Source organism: Siniperca chuatsi, linkage group LG20, assembly GCF_020085105.1.
Source record: "Siniperca chuatsi isolate FFG_IHB_CAS linkage group LG20, ASM2008510v1, whole genome shotgun sequence".
In the NCBI taxonomy this organism is placed as follows: Eukaryota; Metazoa; Chordata; class Actinopteri; order Centrarchiformes; family Sinipercidae; genus Siniperca; species Siniperca chuatsi.
Window position 1 is genome coordinate 21279014 of NC_058061.1, and position 24382 is coordinate 21303395.

The window sequence follows — 24382 nt, forward strand, 5'->3', positions numbered from 1 at the left end:
GTCTAAAACAAGACATGGACGTGGAAATATGAAAGCAAAGGTGAAAGAAAAATGTTATTGGGCAGCAGGCCCATTCCAAAAGGAGCAGGCCCTGTGTAAGTGTAAGTGGGCAGCAATACACTCGTAGCACCTCGAATGGCAAAATTGTGTTACTGATGCCATCATGTGGACTCTTACAAGGCTCTAGGAATCTTATAGCGAGGAGATGTATTGTCATTATCACCGGTTACTAAAGTATATGATTGTTCATATACTTTTGTAACCGGTGATAATGACAATAAAAATCTGAATCTGAAAAATCTGAATCTCTTGCCCGTTGCACATTTCATTCTTCTGGCTCTCTCAGGAGGCAGTTTATTTTAAAGTTACAACACTGTGGTGACTACTGAAACAGGGATTCATTCATTTGAAGCACCCCGGACAGAAAACATCACTGTGATGAGATACCAGCGCTCAACGTTTACTTCTGGCAAAGAACCAAATTTGAAACTCTTCTGTGCTCAATGTGAACTCACCCGCTGTTTCTGTCCCGAAGTCCCCTCATCTCTCTCTCTCTTACACACACACACACACTCACAAAGACACACACACAGGTTGTGAAGGCTTTGAACGTTCTAAGTAATGCTGCTGAAAAGCTTGTTCTAAGGCTGGCAGTAGAACAGTTGATATTATCAGATGATTTTAGTTTATATATAAAGCATCAGTGCATATGTTGGCCAATAAGCAACGAGAAAGTACAGAAATGTCAAAGATACGTTTTGATCGGAGTTGAATCTGTTGACATAAACGAAGCGAAGCCTCCAGGCTAGCCAACATGACTCCGCCGCTACACTCACATGGCTAACACATCTAACTGTAATATACAATATATCCATCGCACGTTTTACATTATGGCTGTGTACATGAGCCCTCAGTGCTCTGCTCACTCTTCTGCTGCCATACCACTCACCTGAAAGCTATGCTGTCATTTGCACATGGCATTTCATGAGCCCCACCTCCACCGCAGCATGTTCCTGAGTCTCCACATCAGCGTCAAAGCTAAGACGCCAATGATCTGCGGCGTACATATTCTACATTCACAGCTGAGTGGGCTGACTGGCATAAAGGTTTGAAAAAGCTTTGCTGTAGCTTGTATCACATTGTGAAGGATAAATTAATACATAAAAATGAATATGTCATTGATGACGGGCTTACCCACATCAAACTCAGGGCAGTAGCCAGGATTGTAGAAATACTTATTTCATGAGTCCACGTCATATTTTCTGTACATTTTATTTCACAATATGTAAGTCTAAATGGAGGTTGAACGTCCTCTCCACACTGCCTGCAATAGAATTATTTTGATCTATTTATCTATTTGTGTTCACCTAAAATAGTCAAATTTGAATATATTGAGTCTAAAAATACTGGAATTAGCCTATGAAATACCCACCATGTATAATTCTGTAACTGCAGAACCTCCCCCAGGTTGCTAAAACCCCCCAAATCCACAAAACATCCCATGGTCTATATACATGACCTACCTGTACGGTAGCTACTGTGTGGCCCTAACCGCACACTGTTTTATTACGTTTTATGGACTGCATTTTTTCACAACATTTTTCTTCGCTCAACTTTATTATAGTTTTGTTCTACATGTGTTGTTGGTCACATTTAGTGATATCAATTTCATTTCCAGTGATTTTACGGTTTAAAAATTCTGCTGTATTTCTTACAGACTGTTAATGTTATGCTTTAGACAAGGTTATTTTCCATCAATAAAATGTTACTACTGAGTACATATCTTTCATATTCTTAATAATTCAACTTCAAAAATCATTATTAATGATAGGGAGTAGGGGTTATATTGGGATTTGTTGTGTGTGTGTGTGTGTGTGGGGGGGGCTCTGTGGGTTCGGGGGTTGCCATGGACGCAAAATCTGATTGACAAACTGTAAAATAAAATATAACAAGGGGAGACAACCCTCTGCTCTGAACACTAAAACACTTATCAAAGCCATTCTAGATACTGTTGGCAGTGTTGTGAGCAAAACTACAGAAAAATTGTATATATAAAATATAACACTGAGCTTTTGGCTCTGCTGCCTGGTAATTAGTCCAGTCCTCACAATATTATACAATTAGCTTTGGCATACAATGTACATCAGCCTCTAGCCTGTGGCTTCAACCTGTACAGCTGTGTGGCTCCCCAGACTTCCTTTTATACATTTTCAAATATAAAATACTATTTATACTATAACTTTGCCAATATTATTTAGTGTGAGATGTGCATCCATATTGCCCAGTATGCAGCTAATCAACATTTTAAATTCAATATTTAATCAACAGTCAATATCAGTCCATTGCTTTCCATCTTGCATTGGTCCAGAGTTGTAACTGAACCTTGACTGCGAGACTAAATAATCATTGTCTTCTTTTAAAATGATGTGAGGAGCACCATATGAACGCACGTTCACGCGCGAGGCGGTTATCTTTATCAAACGTAATAAGTAGTTGTATTTTACTCGCACTTCTGTCAGGCACAAAGCCCCTGAAAGTGGCTGGCAAGCGAGCAAGACACAGACAGGCGAAGAGATGCGCTGCCCAGCTAACGTTAGCAAAACAGATTAGACAGAGATGCGCTGCGAGCTAGCACTTCAACTTTACGGTACTGTTGTTAGCTCACTTCGAGTTTACCTGGTTGCTGTTCCCGCACTTCACTCTCATGGTGTTTTTTTTTTCTCTTTTCGTGACCAGAAGAATAGTTTAGCTTCAAAATCTCGTGAAGTTGTAAATATTGACACGGGAGGGGGCCTTGCGTAATTTGCGGGGTCCTACGCAACTTGCGTAGTGAGCGTATAGGGCGGCCCGGCTCGGCCTGATGACACAGGAGCCTATGTGCCCGATTTAACCACTGATAGGGAGGGACTGTAAAAAATAAACTGAGGGAAGGTGAACTGTCAGAAAAGGGGAAGGGTTTTGTAATTTTTCTTTTGGCTGAAGGGAAGGTAGTCTGAGCAGAGGCAAGAGTTTTATTTTTTTCCTCAGGTCTGATTTATATTTTTTTGTACCCTTCCCTTGCAACATTATTACATTTTATCACAAAAATAGAATAAATAAATGGAAGGACCCTTGGAACTTGACTTAGAACAAAGTCAAAGGGGAGGGTCCAAAGGAAATATTAATAACACTAGGGAGGAACATAAGACTCAGCCCAGCTCACCCCACTAACTTTCAGACAGTCCCTAGTGTTTTTATATTTAAAAACAAATATTGTACGATATGTGTCATTTATATATCAGGATTTTTGTTTCAAACTTAAACTTTAAAACTTTAATATTGTTATCGGCCTGAAAAATCCAGTAGTCGGGCTCTAATAGATAGATAAAATGATAAAATGACGACCTTCTGTTGACTTAATGAGCTGTTCGTTAGGTTTGAACAGGATACTGTGTTCCTACTGTATCTGTAAGCAGTAAATGAGGAAAAGGTCACAGTGTGGGCTCCTCAGTTGTTTTGTTTCTCTTGTCCCTGACTTCTACAGGCTGATAAGAATAAGAAGAATAAGGTGATTAAATGAATGGCTGAATTTGAGGAGATTCCAGTTTATGTTCATCTGCCTCCTCAATTACTCTCACTCCCCCACCACACATGACATCATGGAAAACTTTGTCGGGTCTAGGAGTGCAGAGGGAAACGCTGTGTTGCTCTCACTATTCTGAGAGTCCGTGGGGATACATCTGTCTAAAAATACCGATTTAAATCACAGGATTCCTCGGATGCTTTCACCTTCAGCCCTGTGATGCGAGCGGCATTTAAGCCAGGTTGATTTGGGCTGTGAAGCTGAAAAGCAGAGATATTTCAGAATGGATTAATCATCACATGGACTCAATAAAATGTTCAAACAACCTTGTTTTATCTGGCCCGAAGACTTTCTTGGCAAAGATGTGTGACTTGCATACTTACCTATTTACCTGCTGTATGTACGTTGGCTGAAACAATACTTGTGATTTGCTTTTTAAAAACTCCTAATGCAATTTTCTAAAGTTTCTAAAGATAATAAAACGATAATGTCCGAATAAAATTGAGGTGAGCTTCTTTCTGTTTGACTTTTTTTCAGTTGATTTAGTCAACTTCATCAATCATTTGAAGGCCACTGTTGTCCTCGAATCTAAATGTCCAAGACATCAACGAGTCCTTATGCCTAAAGAGTGCAGCCTATTTGTAGCTAGCTGGACAACGACCAAGCTATTTGAAGGTGAACAGCAAACATGAACTAATTTTCTTATACAATTGATTCCTTTCCTTAGAGGTACCAATGGAAAAAATTGTACTAAAATTACTGAGAAATCATCAAAATCGTATAGAATAAGGTATGCAATAAAATGAAATTACGACAATTAAAATAAATATATGAAGGTACTTATGACACAATCCATACTATTTTTACTCCAGCATTCTTTGCACTCCCTACCACTCTTGCACTATTTGTATCCCTGTATACACAGCCTGCAGTAACAGTTTGACCTGTATATAGACTTTATGTTGTGGTCATTTGTTGCTTATATACTGTATGTATCTTTTTTCCTCCTACCTACTTGTCTGTACGTTTTTGTTTGCTTATCTCTGTTTTTTTTGCTGCAGCAGTGTGTCTACGGTATGTGTATCTTCCTGAACACTGTTTCTGGCATTGTGTGTGAGTACTTTCTGACCACTGGAGACTTCTCTCTGATTTTCTTTCTGAAAAGAGGCCATCCAAATTTTGTTTGAGATAATCAAACAAAAGTTTGTCATTGTTGTCAGGGTATTGGAAACAGAAAATATGGTAATTGGTTTTTATTAAAACGCTAAAATGTATGAAATGTTTGACAAAAAAAATCTTTCCCGCTGTTTCCATTGTGAAGAATGAACTTTTGCACAATTGTATAAAGTTGGATTGAAATAAATCTGTTTGCTTTAGTTATATTTGAGTCAGTTTGATCAATGTAGTAAGTTTGATCAGTTAACTCACATTGCTGGAAGTTTAAGATCAAAATTAACAATTGAATCTCAAAAATGGAATCTGCTTTATGAGAGATTTTGACTGGGTTTTCTTGCATATTTAAAATATGCTTTAATTACCCTGAAAATGATTTTTTTTAAATCCTCTGTATTTCTCTGTAACATTGAATTTCCATCACTAAATAAGCAACAATCAAAGTTACAGCTCAGAGAAAAAAACCCATATTATTTATTAAAAGTGTGTGTGTCACTCCAAAACTCAGCTACTTTGCTTTATCAGGACAGTGTGGCTGTGGTTTGATCAGATTTGATTGACAGTGTCTGGCAACATAAGCTAACAAGCCCACAACTACCATCAGATTTTGTTTCGAGCATTGCTAAACACACTGCAAACCAGTTAGAGGAGCTCAGAGAAAAACACAAACACAATATCCCTCAAGCAAAACAACTAAAACTGTTCTAAATTTGGCAGAAAATTGTGTGTTGATGTAGGAGCCCATCGCTCAGAGTGAGACCCTTTAAATGAACTACAGTGCAGCTGTGGTACAAATGTAGCTTTCTGTAGCCTCACTGTCATGGGAGCGAATCATGAGTACTCATATGATCAGCACTCAGCCAGTCATATGGGAGCTAATGGTGGGTTTGTCTCTCTATAATACTTCTTTAAAGATTAACATATGACATGAATTTTAAGTGGCTAACATCACAGCCACATTTGAAAGGACAGCTCCGTGGATGCTTGGATTCAAAATGAAAAGATATCACCTGTTGATGGCAGCTGCTTCTTCAGTACATGGTTTGTCCTCTCCATCAGCTGTCCAGCGTCTCCATGACCCTGTGTAGCCCTCTGCAGGTGTCCAGGACACTGTCTGTCCTCTGGACCATTGACCAGGACCTCAGGGCATTCCACAGCATTCATGGCCCACACGTCACTCCCCGGTAGATGACATCTCTTCTCAGGTCACCTCAACTCCCCTTTCAAAGAGAATAAGACACAATGAAAGAGCGTACTGTGTGCACATCACAGTGAGAGCACTTGACTCTGACTGCTACCTCAGTCAGCTGTAACAGTTTGAGAGCCGACATTAATTGAGTTTGAACTAGCATGAAAGACACAGCAAACAGTCATTTGAATGTTTGCATTTGAAAAATTCTCTGTGGTGCCGCGAGCTGGAGTAAAGCCATGTTAGTGTTTGCAGAATACAACACAAGTTCCAGATTTTGCATTGTTTCTTTTCAGAGGTCCATTTCGGCCCAGGCAGACGGCAGAGCACGCGTCTGTTTGTTTACAGAGCTTTAAGCCCACTTTCAACCTCACGGCTGCATCCCTCCATCAGTCGCCACTATCCTCCGCTGCTGCCAACTTATCAATTTACACAATTTACAAAGTGCAGACCTTCCTACCTCCTGAACAAATACTAAACACATCTACTCTGTGGATTCAGTAGCTTAGAGAGCCCCCACAAGGTGTCGATGTGAAAAATGAGCCTCTTACTCAGATCCCAGACAAGCCAAGTCTTCTGTGCGGCCTGTCTACACTCCATACGCTACATCACATCCTGAGGCCTGCACCGTAGGGCACCACAAACATACATTTCTGTTTTCTTTAATAACCTCTGTTTGGAGAACCGCTCATATGCTTACAGGACAATAAAACTTTATATTATAAAACTTTATTATAAAAATAGCAAGTTTTCATAAAGGCTCCTTCAGTAAGTTGGGATATTGTCAAAGTTAGTTTTACTGTAGAATCTTTGCAACAAGAAAAATTGTATTTTGGGATCAAACAGCATAGATTTATACTTAATATTTACACAGAAACGTGCTGAGGGCATCCTGGGTCAATTAAGATCCCAGCAAAGCTGGTACCAATGCAAAGCAAATGAGAATCAAAGCTAAAAAGTCACTTCATATTTTCTTCAGCCAGACATACAGAGGTTACAGTTCAGTTACATCACAGACGTACAAACCACTGCTGTGTACAGGCTGTATAGAGCCAGGCTAGGAAAAGAAAGCAACAACCATGTTGTAAGCCTGTCTCCTATAAATTACATTTACATACATGATTTGGAATAACAATTTACCATAACCAAGTGGTTTTAGTTGCCTGAACTTCATCAAACCTTAATCCTGCCTTCACAAGTGGATAATATCCAGAAAACAAGAAAAAACATTTACAGTGAACATTTTGCAGACATGTTCATTATCAACATTTTGCAGATCTGCAAACATTGGTATTGAATATTATTTTTCTCCACCTGCATATAACTTTGAGGAGAAATTGTTGTTGTTGTTCAGAATCTTTACATTATATTACAGCACGTAGCCGTAGCTTGACAGAAGCTCAATTCCCTTCTGATAGACAGGTAACTAAACAGCAGGCAAAACAACCAATGATGTTTAATTCATGTTTAAATGTGACTAGTAGCCTGTACAAATGTTCAGTCATACTTAAAGGTGACCTGTAGAGTTTTCTTTTAAACAAACAGAAGTTGTGTTTACATTCAAAATGTGAATGTACGTGTATATCAAATCTGTGTGTATCCTTGACCGTGGGTATGCATTTCCTTCCTCGTAAAACATTTGCAAAGACGATTTCTTTTTAACATTTTGAAACCTGCAGTGTTTACATCCATGTTGGCCCATTACTGCCACCAGTATCAGTGGAATAATGTAAAACCATTGGCAGGACTGTGTATTGGGTCACCCACACGCACATGCACAAAATGCACAATACAAAACGGGGACCCACTCATTAAAAAAACTGCTCCATGGCGCTACTATAGGTCAAAAACTCCACAGGGTACCTTTAATAGTAAGCAACTGTGATTGTTAGCTGACCAGATGCTATGGTTGGATACAAATGGAAAGCTAGCTCAAAATTAATCACATGTGGCAAACTCCCTCCTGGGTTCCCTGTCATAACAGCAGCCATCGGCCAAGTTACTGATGTTCAGTAATTACATAGTATATAGTCACTAATCCCAGTAACGCTCTGACATTTGGGGTTTGACTTGTTTGCTGTCTTACTGGGAGTTTGATGGAGGGTTAATATCAGTTTGGTCTCTCTGCAGTCAGTGGACAGTCTGCTCCAGGACGTGTTAGCTTGGCGAAGGGGCTGGAGGTGGGGGGGGGGCGGTTAGCCTCTACCAGAAGAGGAGAAATGCAACTCCTGGTAATCCCAAAGTTGTCTTATTTACATGTTCTTGGCTGGCTTGTTAACGTCAGCCACAGGTAAGTGCACATTCAGCAGTCACCTAGTTGTGTTTAGAGTTGCAGGCTGTGTGAATCCCACAGCTGAGGGCGGGACTGCTGGAGAGCTGTGTGCAGTCACCGAGGCTAAGCTAGCTGTTGATGGTCTGTAAATCCCTCCAAATTGTAGGGCTGCCTGCTTGTTAAACCACAATGTCTCATTTTCTATTTCTACACATGTTAAATACAAAAGATGTGACGTGTGGGTGTGGAGGATTTGGAGTTATTTAAAGGCATCTTTGACGGAGCTGGGCTGAGTAACCAACATTACACTCTTGGGTATCATGCTGTGACCCATTTAGCCTTACATCCATTACAAAAGACATACCTGAAAGACTATAAAGGCAATTTCCTGAGCATCACACACATTCACAAATGACTCTGAATTATCACACTTTGAACCTTTAGGTCCAGTGTATTGTGAAAGCCACCAAGATCCATTTCAAAATATCATTTCCTGTCATTCATAGAAATGATGTCATAACGGAGCCCGGCTCAGCCACACAGGGACTGCCGTGCACGCAATAAGGGCATGGAAGTTGAAAGAGATACATTTTTTCACTGAATGCCCTAGGTGTGCAGTTTTAATTGGATTGAATTGACCACCGTGTATACCTCATCCAATGTCTTTTACTGTACATACTGTACTGCAAATGGTAAGTGGTTGAAGAAGCAGTACCATTAATATCCACTACAAAAAGTCAATGCATTTCTCTTGATTGAGAGAGGTATCTCAGACCATAAACCTCAGCCAAAGTGATTATTGCTTCCTCGTCCCTTCTTCACCCTGGCTCCACTCGCTTCTCAGCTAGCCAAAATGTTATGGCCCAACAGCAGCCTGAATCTGTTGACTCATGATGAATGATACACTAGAATCTGCCAAACTGGGCTGATTCCACAGGCCAAACACTAGCTTGAGTGTTGCTAACTCGAGGTGATTTTCTGTCCACCAAAAAACCTAGCCGAATCTGGCAGCCACATGTAGGCCAAAGGCAGCCCAGACTCAGCAGGCTACCTGGGTATCTGCCCACATTCGTAATGTCTTTCTCCATTAATTGCCAAGATGGTGGTAAACCCAAATCTAGAATTCAAAACTTCCTTCTATATCTATGAGTGAGTCACATTTTTCTACAGTCTTTGGTCAAAACCAGTAGAGAAGTCAACTACAGTATGTCCATTCAAATGTCTATAAAGCTGAGCACATTTAGAAACAACCAGCTGTTCGCTGCCCGTGTTGCCAAAGCCCTTCAACATGGCTGCCAAAGGGTGTGTTATCACCTGAAAGCCCTCAGTTATCTTTGAACCCTCGCAGGATATGAATTTGAACAAATTTATTTATGTGGCATGTTCTGCTGTAAAAACTTGCCTCTTCTGGGAAACAATATTGAAGACACTGCATCTTCTCAGGCCATATCTTGACACACAGATTACATGTAGTGTGGTTGAAGGAACAAAAAGGGGTTGCACACTATACTGTACATAAACACCAGCCAGGGCAAACAATAACAAACCCGTACAATTACCTCAGAAACAAGACAACAGTAACAGTAAATCATGCCTGGTAAAAGCGTGGAGCATCAGGAGGAACCTTTTTAATGAAGCCTTAACTGATGGGCCTGGCTTAAAAGCCCACCCAGAGCCCACCCAGGGACTGATAGGGCCCACTCTGACAATTTATACCACAGTGACAACCCCCAACTGAGAATAGGTGGAGATAGGCAGAGGAAAACACTGCCTCAAAGACAAAGACAGGACATCAATAATGCCCAAGTTCAACTTGATGTTTCATATTAGTTTCATGCTATGAGTTATCAGTGTTATCAATGAAGTTGACAGTGGTAAGACACAAGACTGACTAAGGAAAAATGCCCATTTACTGAAAGGCTGGAAGGGAAAAGTGAGGATGGAAAAAAGAGAAAAGGCTGTCTTCAAAAGAACCAGGTTATAGTCTGATGCTATCTGAGGCAGTGCTGAGTGAATGGTGGCCTGTATCTCTGTGTCAACACAATAAGAGCCAAGACACGTGGCACTTGGAGCTCCATCAAGATGAGCTCTGAACAGTTGTCCCCTTATTGATTGCCTTGGCCGGGCCAAATGCTTGTTGTATTATCTGCCCTTCTCTCTAATGACTCACAGATTAAGGAGTGACTGGAAGGGTAGACAGTCACTCGCCTCGGGATGTTTACAACCCCTCCTATATCTTCTGCATGGTCGGATGTTAATCTTTATTACCTGGCAGTGTCTAAGTTATTGGTCACAGAACTTGCTTGTGTGATGCAACACTTAAAGACGCCATGTTGACATTGTAACTTTTCCAATTCTAATATATCATTTAGTGTTGAAAATGGATTGATTTTCATTTCATTTCATTCCTTTTTGCTAAGAAATCAGCATCAGTCTTTGTTGTTTGTTTTAACTTGTGTTCTTATTTGTTCAAAATTGTAAATACCAAAAAGAAGAAATTAAAGTGCCACCCACATTAGCGTTCTCCAGGGGCATGAATTTTTTTAATGACGACAATGTTGGTACTGGTATTTTCATGTATTTGCAAGTGGGAGGAGCTATTTCGAGTGCCCCTGGGTTCTGGAAGTAAAAGTCCCATTAACATTTCTCATAGACAATGTTTTGGTTCTTTCTGTGTACACAAAAACGTCAGGGGAAAGTTAACTACGACTCCCAAGGTGCATTTTGGCAAGAAACATCCAATCACCCAGCTTCAAATTCGGTTACGTGCTTCGCTAACGGCAAGCTGAAGCTAAAGATTACACTGTTGAGAAAACTGAAAACAGAATCTGCTGCTTAAATTAATTCAGTTTTGGATTCTGGAACAATTTTTGATGAATTTAGCAAATATGGCAACGCACTTTGAATTTCGCCCTACTGACTGGCCTCCTCTCCATAGCGATGGCAGTCGATGCTCATGGGTATTGTAGTATTTAGAGCCGCCTGCCATGCCGAAGTGACAGACATAACAGAAACAAAGCTGAAACGAAACTGTTGGCCGTAACATAAACCTGTATGGTTTAGAATCCCGTGTTTCTATTTCAAGTAATATTGAAATATAGATATAAAATTCAAGCAATATCTACTGTATGTGGTCGGGTACAAAAAATTGTTCGCAATATCACGTCAGCTCCAATGGCCACACAGGCAGTTGGTCAGGACTACCACTGCTGTGCGTTTTGACAGTCTTGTCATTTGCCATCACCACTACCAGACCCAGGAAAGACAGATGGCTAAAAATAGCCAGACCCCGTCCTCCATGTGGGACGAACACAGCTCTGTGAGTGTGCAGCAGCTGCCGATGACTTAGCAGATGTTGAAAGAACTAACAAGCTACCTTTTTTCAAAGCTAGTTTGCCACTTGGAGGCTTACATATTCGGAAAGCGGCACATATCCACAAGTGGAATACAAACTTGTACAAACTTACAAAGTTGAATGTTACAAAGGGACAGACGTCTTAAATTGCTAACGATACCAACACTATGTGGGCTTGATGAAAAACGAGTAAAAAACCCAATCTTGTATCAATGTTCATAGGCTATACAGGGCTATAATATGCTCCAGTCAGTAGTGTACCACAGAAGTTAAGCTGGACTTTAAGTGCTGCTGAATTAAAGACGAAAAAAAGACAAAAAGTATTTCTGGCACCAGAAAGCACTGAGGTTATCGCATCTCATTCATTTAACAATGACATAGTTAGGAAAAATATGGGAACTACATTTAAATTACATGAACACCAAAGGTGGGCTGTTGGTTACTAGTAGTCTACTTCCTATTATAGTATGCTTATGCACTAATAATGTCATTACACAATTTCTCGTGGCATTCATGAGCAGCTTTACTGTAATCGAGCACTTGTTTTATTTAACTTGGACTAAAAGCGCAGATTGCAGTATTTCATGGTGAATTATAATGCACTTTCTATTTCTAGGTTTTTATATTTTGAGCCAAAGATTCACACATTTAGCCTTTAGTGAATCTCTTCATCAGTCCTGGTCGTCTTTCATTGATAAATGATTCAGTCGGGTGGTCACATCTGGTATGTTTTCTTTCCTTTTGTCTCTTTCCTGCTTCTCTCACACTCTCCGGGGCTTGCAGGCGACCACCAGCCGAGCTGAAGCCGAGCCAAATTTACGGGAGGCTTTCATGGCCTGTAATATTTACGTTGGGGTTAGTCCAGGATTTCCAACTGATGATTGTGAATTTATGTTGCAATCAATATGGGGATCCTCCAGCTGAGCTCATTATGATAATTCCATCTTGAGTTCTGCTTAATAACATTTGTTTTTACACATTTTGATGGGAGCACCATAATTGGCTGTTTCCAGCTTTGCTGAAGTGCTGTTATAATACAGGTCCACTTGTTTATGACTTCCACCGAAGGTTTAACTGACCAAACACTCTTTACTGGAATGCTTTTATCTTAAAGGCTTTTCTCCAAGACTGAACTCTTCCTCACACCATCATCAGGCCAAATGGTAATCTCCAATAATGTCAGCATCCAATACTGTACAGCGCATCCTCATGTCTCATGCTGCTCTAATCCAGCAGCATGATAATACTTAGCAGAGTGGAATGTGAGCCTGTATCTGTGATGGGTGACAAACTGTATTTGAACAAGACAATGCGCCTCTCAACAGGCCAGAGGTATGCTTTTATCCTCCTTTGAATGTAGCAAAAGTTGGAGTAAGCAGCCAACATTTTCAGTCTATGGCTTGTGCAATGCTCTGCTTTAACCTGAGCCTTTACTCGCACTGCTGTTGAAACAGGTGGTGTTTCTGGATTTGTTTGAAACTAAATAGACTTGCGAATAATGAAAAGGAATCAGCTCTATGTACATGGCGCTTCACTTTAGACAAGTTGTTATTAAATGATTTTTTAACAGAGGATTTGGCAAGATTTAGAACTTTTGCCATTCTATAATAAACAATGGCATGGTCATAATGAAAATATTTACTTAATTCTCTAAAGTGACTTATGGCAACTTTGGCCACTAAACAGAGTGTCATGAGTGTTATGGCGTCAGGTGCCACAGTCTGTATAAATACTGCCTGTACACTTGTTTATAGGAAAACCCCCATCTGGCTTCAGCCAACACAGTCAGACACACTGGTGACCCCTAGGATTTCTCAAATGGAAAATATAACAGGACTGTTTGCTAAGCAGGGGGAGAGCTGTACGGCAGTCAACTGTCAAGTGACAGACAAGACAACGTTGTAAAAGTCTGCAGGCTCCACATCCCTGAGCCCAGCCCTTTCTCAACCTGTAAACACAGAGCAGGGTTTTTGAAGAGCTCTCCAAAAAAGCCCAGTGGCCTTTTTTCATCCCCCATTTACGGGATTTATAAACGATGACAGTGTTATAGTGCTGTGCAAAGTTCAAGTAGGTAATAAATGAAAGAATTTGCAAAAAAATATCTCCAAAAAGAATACACCAACGGCAAGGAATTAAAAAAAAATAACAATCAGCCGCTCAGCAATCCAAGCAAGCAAGAATGTAAACAAAACAATAAGACATGAAGATAAAATGACGTGCGCTCTCACTGCACCTTTTCAGCCTCAGCTCATTCTTGGATTTATTATAGGTCCTGGGATTATTAAGCTTTTTCATTTGAAACTGTATTAAACAAGCTTAACATTTTTTCTTACTTTTACCTATTTTATGACCAATGTGGTTTAGTCTAGAAGGCCCCTAAAAGCAGCGGGTGACAGTTGATGCATACACAGAGCTGCTGTAACTTATGGCAGATAGAGCGTTGGAGAAAGTTGAAAGGTCAGATGCTTCAAATAAACAAGGGAAGGCTACAATAACTGTTTGTGCTGCACATTGTGAAAGAGCGGCAACAAGAAAGAGGAGTTTGGTGTAATGTCCCAGCTTCTCTTGATTACTTAGAACAGTTTTAATTAATCAATTGAGGGATTTCCATACAGTGCCCATATTGTGCAGTATAATGAGGCATCATTGTTTTTGTTTTGTTTTTAATCTGGAAATGTATCTGTGTTTATTTTGAATATTAAAAAAAAACTGTTCTAAAAATCAATAACACAAAAGTCATTTGTGTTTTAATAACACCGTATACCTGACCAGGAGCTCATTTGCTTTTTTCCCCCCTCATTTCTCTTCACTTTTTTTATCGTAAAGGACCTTGTTTACTGTAACACAGGAGCTTTTAGGTGCATGGTAACAAAATCCAGGTGATAATCACATGAAACTCTGGCAAAAAATCTGGGTATTTTTGAGTAAAAATCAGTAAAAACTGAACAAGTCTTAGGCAAGAACTGCAGTGCATTATTGCAACACCACAGTTTGGTTACATACGATAAGCTGTTGAGACAGTTATGACAGAAATAAGCTTAGCAAGGTTCATTTGTAATCTGTTCCATTAAACAGGTAAATTCTTCAAATATTGCTCCATTGCATCCATTCTAATGTGCACTTACAATAAATACGTCTTAAGTCTCTGTTATTAAGTTCTGAATCAGGTCCCAAGTTAAGACCAAATCCTAAACTTTGTGTTTCAAGTCCTTAACACATCATTAAGCGCCTTCACCAAATGTAATGGAATTTTAAACAGAGTAAGAGTTAATGCAGTGAATTTACAGAAATATTTCAATGTGTATTATTTTCAAATAAGCTTTATAATATTTAAAAGAAAACTAATTAAGTGTGTCATGGTGGGTCACCCCTGTGACACAGTTACAATAATTTGTCATTTCTGAACTGAATGTTGTTTTTGTTGACCACAGCAGGCTTTGCTTTCAAATGTGAAAATCCAAGGCATCATCTGCTGTCTGTCTGCTGGTCTGCACTGACAAACGCACCTTCAACGAAGAGTTGATGCACTGCGCACTTTTTAATCTTTAGGATATCAGTTCATTCCATGTCAAAAAGTTAAAAATGAAGTCACGATTCATTGGTGTTAAAGTCAAAGCCCAGTTGCAAGTCTTTTTGATTTTGTTGAGTAAAGTGATCAAATTCATGACAAATTCAGCCTCACTTGAATCTAAGTCATCTGACTGCCTGACCTGTGTCAGAAAGGCTCTGATTGATAGATTTGACAGATTGTTGTCAAATCCATTTTTGCCCAATGAAAAACCAAGAAAAGACTAGTTTCACCCTGCAGTGCACTACAATAAATGTAATACATCATTTCATACATCATACATTATGCTGAGAAGCTGAGAGAACTGCTTCCACTGTCAAAGGATTTGCTTACAGCAGCTCTGTTCAGTTTGGAACATTGGTGGCCCCAAATATCAGTCAGTAACAACATCATCTTTAGGACTTAAACACTGGACTGCCTTAAGTCGCAGCGAAGGTTAAACGGTCCAGATTCTGAACATCTTAAGCACTTTATTACACAGAAGTCATGCCACGTGACATCAGTAAACTACACACATCATTGCCCTCTTGTTGTGTATTTGGGCTGGCTGGTGTTTTCTATTGCTTAGGAGAAAGTTTTTGCATTTAGCTCTAAAGTTGTATGTCATTTTGTCTCTTTATGTGGAGAATTGTCCAAATCAGATACCAGAAACCCATGTGTGCAAACACAGCATGTCGGCAGGGCCTCAGTTTCATGATGTATATTTCTTTGTTGCATTGCTACTTTGAGATTCAGACTGATAATTTCTGTTTATTTTCCCCTAAAAATCTTGCTTAGCGTGGCTCCAACACATCTTCCAAGCTTCTGTCAAATGGCTGCAGTAAGTGTGTGAAATTAGTGATTAGTATGAGAGGGTAAGTGAGGAGCTGCAGTCAGCCTGACATGTTTCTACTCTTGTCAATGCAGCTGGGCTTCTAGTATTCCCCTCCTTCAAACTGTTTAGCTTGACGGCCTTTATCCACATCAATCACGAGGAATCGAGCCCTGGGCGTTTCATCAACACATTTCACAGTGAAAACAGTGGAAGATGTCCCAGACCCACTTACGCACACAGAAATGAACTGGAATGGTGTGCAGCGGCAGGGGCTTGCGTCGTGTCTTGTCTGGTCGCACATGCCAAAAGAGATTAAGATATTCCAGAGAAGAAGATCCGTTAATATTTTACAGTTCACCAGATGTGTCCAGAGTGTTATGAAAAACACGCTTTCTATGAATCCATCATCTTCCAATCCTGCCCGGCCCTCAGAACTCATCAAATACTTCACAGGCAGTGGCACGTGGTGAATGAGGAAATATTACTTCAACATTAAGAGCCCTGAGCAGATTCCCCCTCCATGTCACTCGCACCCTGGTGCCAAAAGATGTTACAGCACCCAGCTGAGCTGCAGAGGAAGGCAGCCTGAGGAGGTCAAAGGTCTAAATACATCAAATATCAATATTGGAATTCCCACATTCACACGCACCAAGACACAAAAACAGACATGCAGAGAGTTAAATGGTCTGCGTTTGAAATGTTTTGACACAGCCAAACTATGTGCATGTTTAAACATTTTATTACCACCATAAAAAAAGAGTAGTAAGATGACGTTTGATATAAGTAGTCAGACAAAACAGTATGATTAGAATTCATCGCATTCTTTGCCTTTCTTTAACTAAGAGAGACTAAAAACACAGGGAATAGATACTGGTACAAGGAGGAGGAGTGACCATGACCTCGACTGAACTGGGCCAAAGCTGATCCAACTCACAGGAACACAGAGGACCAATTTGAGGCTTTTGCAGGAAGTAATGTTCGAGGTAACAGAGTTATCACCCGGAAACTGGAACTTGTCATCAATAAAATATGCCGGCCAATTAATATGGTGGCCTGCTGTCTGGACCTTGAGAAATTTGGAGGAATCTTTATTTCACGTTTAATTATTAATTATGCGTGACGTATCATTTCATCAACACAGCCTGACACTGGCAGAGCGTAGGGGGTTGCGGCCGCAAAAAGGCCACTGTTGTTTGCAGCTCGTTAACAGTAAGTGTTACAGTTTATTCAAAAGATGTATTTGTACCATCGACTCCTGTCTCATAACTCGATCCTCTTTTTTGGAGCACCATGAGTTTCCATGAGGAAACTCCATAAATCGCCGAGAGTTGAGGCAGAGCAGCCGAAGGACATCAGAGGGAAAACCAGAACATATTTTCTCCATAAAATATGATCCAATTTTTATAAAAGTTGTGTGTTTTTGTACAGTAAGCAGTGAGGCCAGGCCCCCAGTCTATCGTTTTTTATATCTATTGCCAGGTCTGTGTGACGAAACCAGCCCAGTGGCCAATCAAAACCAGCCCAATACCAAAACTTAAAATATGCCCCTGCCAAACCATATACACTGCTTTTAAAGTCCAACAGCATTGCTATCATTGCCAAATATATTGTAATATTTACAGAGTAACACCATAAATGTTTAGTGTACCAGCATTAAATGCAGTTTTCCCTAAACAGTTCTTTCACCTAGGTGCTAAAATGGCCTTGTGCAATTAGATACAGTACAGTATAATAAATAAAATATAGCTCTGTGAACGTGTAGACGCACAAACTAGCCTGTTGCTTTGTCTTTTCCCTGGATGTATCCCCTCTTCCTCCCTGCCTGGACAACATGAATGGGCAGTGGGTGGAGAGCACGTTAGGCACGTTGTGTGTGTGTGTGTGTGTGTGTGTGTGTGTGTGTGTGTGTGGGCATGACGTGTCCCATGTCCATGTGTGTACATGCTTATCTGGAGTCCATTTGGTAGGATTTGGGTATAAATAAATGATGTCATTTAAAATATGGATTTTAGATTTTAGATGTTAGTCATGTAATTTGCATGCACAATAGGTCTACCCAACCAGTGGCCAAAAAAATTCAACCCGCGGCAACACTTAGTAGCCCAACACCAGCGCTCACAGCACGGGGTGTATAAAGAGAACTGGCTACATTGGGAAATTGGCCAATCAGAAGAAAGTGGGCTTTTAGGGACAGGAGCTAAAACGGCTTGTTTCAGACAGAGGATGAACTGAGGGTCTGCATAAAGGGCCAGTATAAGTTAAAAAAGGATTTTGTAAAACTGTGAATCATGCAGTGCTACTCTAGTGGAATCTCAAAATAGAAAAACAGAGCTGGAAATGAGCAAAATCCTGTATAAATAAAAGTGGATAATGCAACACAGCTAAGCTACGAGGCTTCCTCTGTTTTAGACTCTCCTGCTCTCGGTTCCTCCAAAGGTCAGGACTGTCAGGACAGCTTACTATTGGTCAACAGGGCACAGTTGTGTGTAAAGGCTGGCGGTTCAGGCCAGTATTATTTTACCTTGGCAGAGGTGGCATCGACCTCAATCAGTCACCAATTTAATGCATCACCCAGTGAGCATGCTAAGTCACCCAAATCGAAGACACTAACAATGATGTGCGACCAACAAGTGCACGCTGGGTCTGGCTAAAATGATCATAGTGGATCTTTCAGTGGTGACTTCTACCTTCGGTGAGGTCTGCACAACCTTTCTGTCATTTTTGACAATCCATGTCACAGTTGCGGCTGTTAAGGGCTCATTCTCCAAGCTCAAAATTCTTAAAAGCTATTTGAAGAGTGCAGTGGGACAGTAGAGGCTGAGTGGGCTATTCGTATTTCTCCCGGGCCACACCGACTACCTCTACCTGTGCGTGGCGGCTGCCTCGCTGAACTGCTGCGGCGACAACTGCCAGCCTTTAAGATTAAGAAGCAAAATATTTTTGTATTTTTTTCATGTCTGTGACATTCTACAGATATAGACATTGAAACTCTAGTGAAAGGTGTAACGTGACTAACAAAATGATTATCAACAAATCATTTTCACTGTCTATTTTTGTCGAGAACCGCAGGCGCCACACGGAAATGAAAAGCAAGGGGTTCTGCGACGCACACGCTGCTCAGGTAGCCGGTGTGGCCCGGGCGTTTTGCATTCCGGCTGCAACAATTAGTCGATCAAAAGAAAATGAATCTGCCATTATTTTAATAACTTTTTCAGTAAATTTCCAAGCTAAAATCCCAAACATTTGCTGGTTCTAACTCTGTTGGTCAGATAAAACACGCAATTTTAAGATATCACTTTGGGCTCTGGAACATTGTGATGCCCATTTGACACTATTGTTTGACTATTTTCCACTGTTTCTATGGACTAAACGATTCATTGAGAAAATAATCAGAAGATTACCTGATAATGAACATAATCATTAGTTGCAGCCCTGTTATCTACTGAGACTGAAAAAGAAGCTGGGCAGATTATGTAAGACTTTGTGGTGCGCAGAGCTCACACAGTGCCATTCAAAGAACGCGAGTGCGGTGACACACTCACTGATTCTCTCCAGAAGAGAACAAACATCAGTGTTGTGGTCTGGCACAATGCAATGAGCAAAACTTGTGCAAGCTCTCTCTTTTATGGGTATGTGTTTGTGGGCTGCACCTTCTGTGGTGTTTATGTTTATTGTATCTTCGTGTTGACTGCCTTACTGATGTTTAATTCTGCACCTGCAACTTAATTGTGTAAGTTTTGTCCTTTTCTAGTTATTACTAGTCAGGCTGTACAGAAACAAGGTGTCTGTATACTTTTAAGTGGTAGTCTGTTGTATGCATAGGCTGCAAAGTGCACATTTATAGAAAAGTAATTACTACCTGCCTGGTTTGAACATGAGGGCTGGCTGGTGTACAGTAGCGAGTTGTCGCCTCTGCAAGAAATCAAATCAGCTTAGATCATTCATTGATCTAATTATTTATTCATTTTACAAGTGACGATGCTAATTGCCTAAATTCAGCGCTTGTTAGTGAGTAAGTGACGTTCAGAGATAAGACTGCAAACACTCTACCTATCCTCCAATAACCTATCCTGACATCACTGCTCCTCAGCCCAGAAGCCTCCCTGCTGCTGAACAGGCTCCCTGCTGGCATCATGAATAATGGCCTGTGTGTTTAACTTGCTCAATACAAAGAAGCCATGTAATCTAAATACATAAGGTAATATAAATACAAAGGAACCGTATAATCTAACACTCCGTGGTTGTGGACTCCGAGTGTGTGCCGACTGTGTGTGTGTGTGTGTGACTGTGACATTTTGGCTGTGCCTCCCGCTCCGTCTCTGGTTGGGTAGGCTGGCACTCTCTGTGTTTAAAAAGCTCCCGGAAAGTTTACAGAGAGTGTACTTCTGCTGGGCTTTGTGTGACAAGCTTTAACGCAGCATACCCGTCAGCAGCAAAACAGCCACAGACCTCCCTGGAATCCACTCTGCCACTTTCCATTCAAGCATTTCCATGCATTCCCAGCTTCCTTTAGTGTCCTGTCTCAAAAAAAACCAAAAAAAAAAAAAAAACCTGTTGACAATTAATACTGGCTTTGTTTGTCAGGCTGCAAGCTAAGAGGCTACTGTGTGTTTACCTCGCTTTTGTCCTGTCGTGTGTCACCATGTACAATAGGCCTAATCGAAGGTGGAAAAGAAGACACAATTTCCGATGCAACAGTCAAGTCAAGCCTCCATTATAAACGAAAAGGCTCTCCGGTCTCTCAATGACCATTCTGAAAAGCTATGTCCCCTAACTAGCTATGCTGGTGTTAAACTTGTGCACTGACCTAGACTGCCAGCAAACATTTACATTTATCACTCTCAATTCATTGCCAACAATATTGATAATTGATCGGTTGAACAATTATCAAGCAAAAATGCCAAACAGTTGCTGGTTCCAGCATCTCAAACTTATGTGACTGCAACTGTGTGGAGAGATTTCCTAGACAATTCATTTATCAATGGAAGAAGTAATCAATCGATTGTTCCCCCCCCCTCCCTCTCTCTCTCTCTCTCTCTCTCTCTCTCTCTCTCTCTCTCTCTCTCTCTCGGCAGCCAGTGGCTTCATTTTTGTGTGACATTAAAGAATCGGTTCACCCAACAAACATTCCAAAAAATATACCGCAAGGAATCAAGGTAATTTATTGCACAATGAAATGTTAGTTGTAGCCCCTTCATGCAACGCACACACAGAACATATATACAAATATTTAAACGTAGATAAACAAAACAATATTTGCAGTTATTTACATACAAATGCAGTCTACCTATACACCCAAAAAGAAAGGATTCTGCAGTGCATTTTTTGAATTTGCGTCTGGAGGAATGTAAACAGCAGCAATAAGATGTTGTGTTGATAGAAGTGTTGATAATATGGTCAGCATCTCAACATTGAACTCGTCATCTGAGAAACATTGTCCATCAGCTTACTACCTTTGAATACCAAGCATCATTGATGTAAACGCAGAGTCCGCCTCCCCTCGTCTTCCGCTTTGATCCGGGATGTTGTGATGGAGCCGGGTCTCTGTAAGATGTGGGCACAACAGTCTCTGATTTCCCGTTGCTGGGTTAGCCTGAGTCCCATTTTGTCCATGCCATTTTCCTGCGACCAGACATTAGCGGGAAGCAGGCTGGGTAGTGGAGCAGCCTTAGGTCGAAGCTGAGTTAGCTTAGCTCTTATTCCGGCTCTCTTCCCTCTCTTCCTAGGGCAGATGTACAGCCCACGGCCAGAAATCAGGCTGGGTGGTCAAAATGTCGTTGTCAGTGATCGTCCCAGGGTCTGCTGCACTTAACCCAATCCCTGCCCTTTCTTTTCCAATGCCATAGGTGGGCTAAGGTGGAAAAAATAACAAATCCAAGCAAAAATGTAGCGAAGCTTTAAGGAGCTACTGACCGCTGCATCTGCGGATGTCTGGATATCAGGGTATCCAGACATGTAGACAGTTTTGGTTTTATTTGCCCAGGTTTTGTCTGTCTTTGAGATTTCCCGCTTTCACCCCAATATAATTGAGGTGAATGGAATTTCATGTGTGGTGCTCACAGCATTGAAAATTACATCCGGAAAAAGTATCAGTCAAGCTTTGGGCACCACAAGCAAAATTCCATCCACCTCCACTGTATTGGGGTCACTGCAGAAATCTCAGGGACAGATATCTCAAAATCTGGACAAATAAAACCAAAACTATCTGCACGGCTAGATACCATTAGAGGTAAGTGAGAAGATGTGGGGTTTTATTTGTAATTTGGGTGAAGTGACTCTTTAAAGTATGCAAGCCATTGTGAGCCATTACTCCCCTTCATTTGACATGAAAACATGGTTGCCCTGAAGGTAGGAAAAACACATAAAATGTAAAAAAAAAAAAAAAACCCAGCATGCTTTTAAAAATGGCCATCACCAACAGAACCTATATGATGCTCCTTCAAACTTCGCTACCTTTTTGTTTTAATCACAATCTGTAAACACCTTTAAAATTAATCTTAAGACATGCCCTTTTAGCTTAGCGTTCCCTTAATCCATTTATTATATTTCATTGAATTGTTGTATTTCAGTGTATTCTTAAGCACCTTGTGTTGCTATTTTGCACAAAAGGCATTACATAAATAAAACATGATTTGATTTGATTTGTAGTAAATGGGCTAAACATGTGAAACTCAGGTATGGTGCTTAAATTCCCAATTAATATACTGTAAGGTAGCTCTGTCTCTCTTCTCAGGCCTTAATCTTCTTTGGGTGGTGCCAGTGTGAGAAGCCAGAACTAATATCTGTGTTTGTGAATTGATTTGGTAGGTAAGTCTTTTTATTTCCTATGACAATTAATGACATAAGACATACCTCTTATAAGAAACTGAGTAAGACCTTAGAATGTACTATATATACTGTATATGACTGTATAACTGTAAAGAGCCACACAGGGAGATTTGGAGGTTTTAAGTAACTACATATTTTATCAATACTATAATATACATATAAAGCATATATACAACACACAGTTCTTTGTTGTTGTTTGTTATTATATTGCTCTGTATATCTATAAGAGTCAGGAGTGATACAGAAATACAGTGTTATCTTACAAATTTCAAGCTTCAGTTTTTGTCTCTTTCAGCTAATATTTTAAGAAAGTGCACTACTAGCCAAAACTGTCATATTCCAAGACACTGGCTATTTCATTTAACATTTGTATTACTTCAGGAATGATAATAACAAGATTTTGCTGTTCAAATACATTTTTTTGTGTGAAGTAAATGATATTGATGTTCTTTTTTGGAAGTGAAATAGCTCAAAAATGCCCCATGTGCACTCTGTGACCAGAATAAACAGACGTAGTAGTATCGCTCAGAGTATGAGAGAAGATAGCACATCATCGATCTGTTATGTTAACTCATCGCAGATATTGCTAATAATAACGTGTCTCCATGATGTCAGTTCTAGGAAGCCACATGCCTCAGAAGCAATATTTACATTACACTAGGTGCTTGGGAGTCAAAAAGTATTCTGGGCAATGCTCGCAGTAGCTTTGTCACTGCAGGAAAACAGCTGGGGTTAAAGGAGAAACATGAAAATATCATCTGACTACATACAGATTTGGGTTACCAGTCAAAAACATCCATATTTCATGTATTTCATAAGTGGATTTTTGATTGTATACTTACTCGCTCATACACTCCTGGATTATGTAATCTCCATATTGAGAACACACACTTTTAACACTAGAAGCTTAACATTTAAGTCTATTTATCCTCCTAGAATTCTTGTTTTTGCTAAGAACTCCTACATTTTGACTGACAGCGGGGTGAAATATTGCAAGTGCAGCCCTTTGAGCATGGAAAGAAATGAAAAACGTTGAAATCGCAGTCATAATGTAAACATCTGCTTTATGTCAACTGTAGTCTATAACATAGTGACACCCTTATAACAACCATGGTAGCAGCTGATGTTTTATGAGAATGGAGGTTTCCCTATTTCATGCCAATTTTCGATATCCATTTAGCCGCACTAATATGAAATGTCATTCTGACCTCGGTGCGTTCATTCAATCACTTCTGCTACACGAAACGCGTGTCGTGCAGATTCCTCGAGGCACTGAGCGCTGATGTAACACTCCTCTGAAATGCATTTAGTAGAGAAACAAAATGAAGTGGTCCAGGAAACGGCAGCGGTGGGGGTGACAGTAATTATGAGTGGCAGTGAACACACTTGCCGCCTGCTCAGGTCCCCCCATGCTAAGACCCGACTCCAATATGAGCTCCAAAATGAGACCTGGCAACTCCACGGGAGCTCACCAGCCATTACCTCACTGCTTTACGTAGCTCTCAGAAGTTGTCTCCAAGACAATCTCATTTTTCCCAAAAAGTTAATTCTAAGGTCGTTTTACTCAAAAATGGTTGACCTCTATTGATTTTGGGAACGACTCTGAAATACGTCATGCTTA

The 24382-nt window shown here is 40.4% G+C and overlaps 1 protein-coding gene across 10 annotated transcripts in view; it reads right to left on the reverse strand.

Annotated features, from left to right (window-relative positions):
* myocd (myocardin) overlaps positions 1-24382 on the reverse strand; it is a 126453-nt gene that overhangs the window by 58349 nt on the left and 43722 nt on the right. For 9 of the 10 annotated variants that reach the window (XM_044177528.1, XM_044177530.1, XM_044177527.1 and 6 more), the window contains one exon: positions 5746-5955. In XM_044177528.1, coding sequence (XP_044033463.1) covers positions 5746-5899 — 154 coding nt within the window. In that variant the 5' untranslated portion in view covers positions 5900-5955. Of the gene's footprint in view, positions 1-2676; positions 4852-5745; positions 5956-24382 lie in introns of those variants that run through there. The other variant, XM_044177539.1, reaches the window with a different exon arrangement.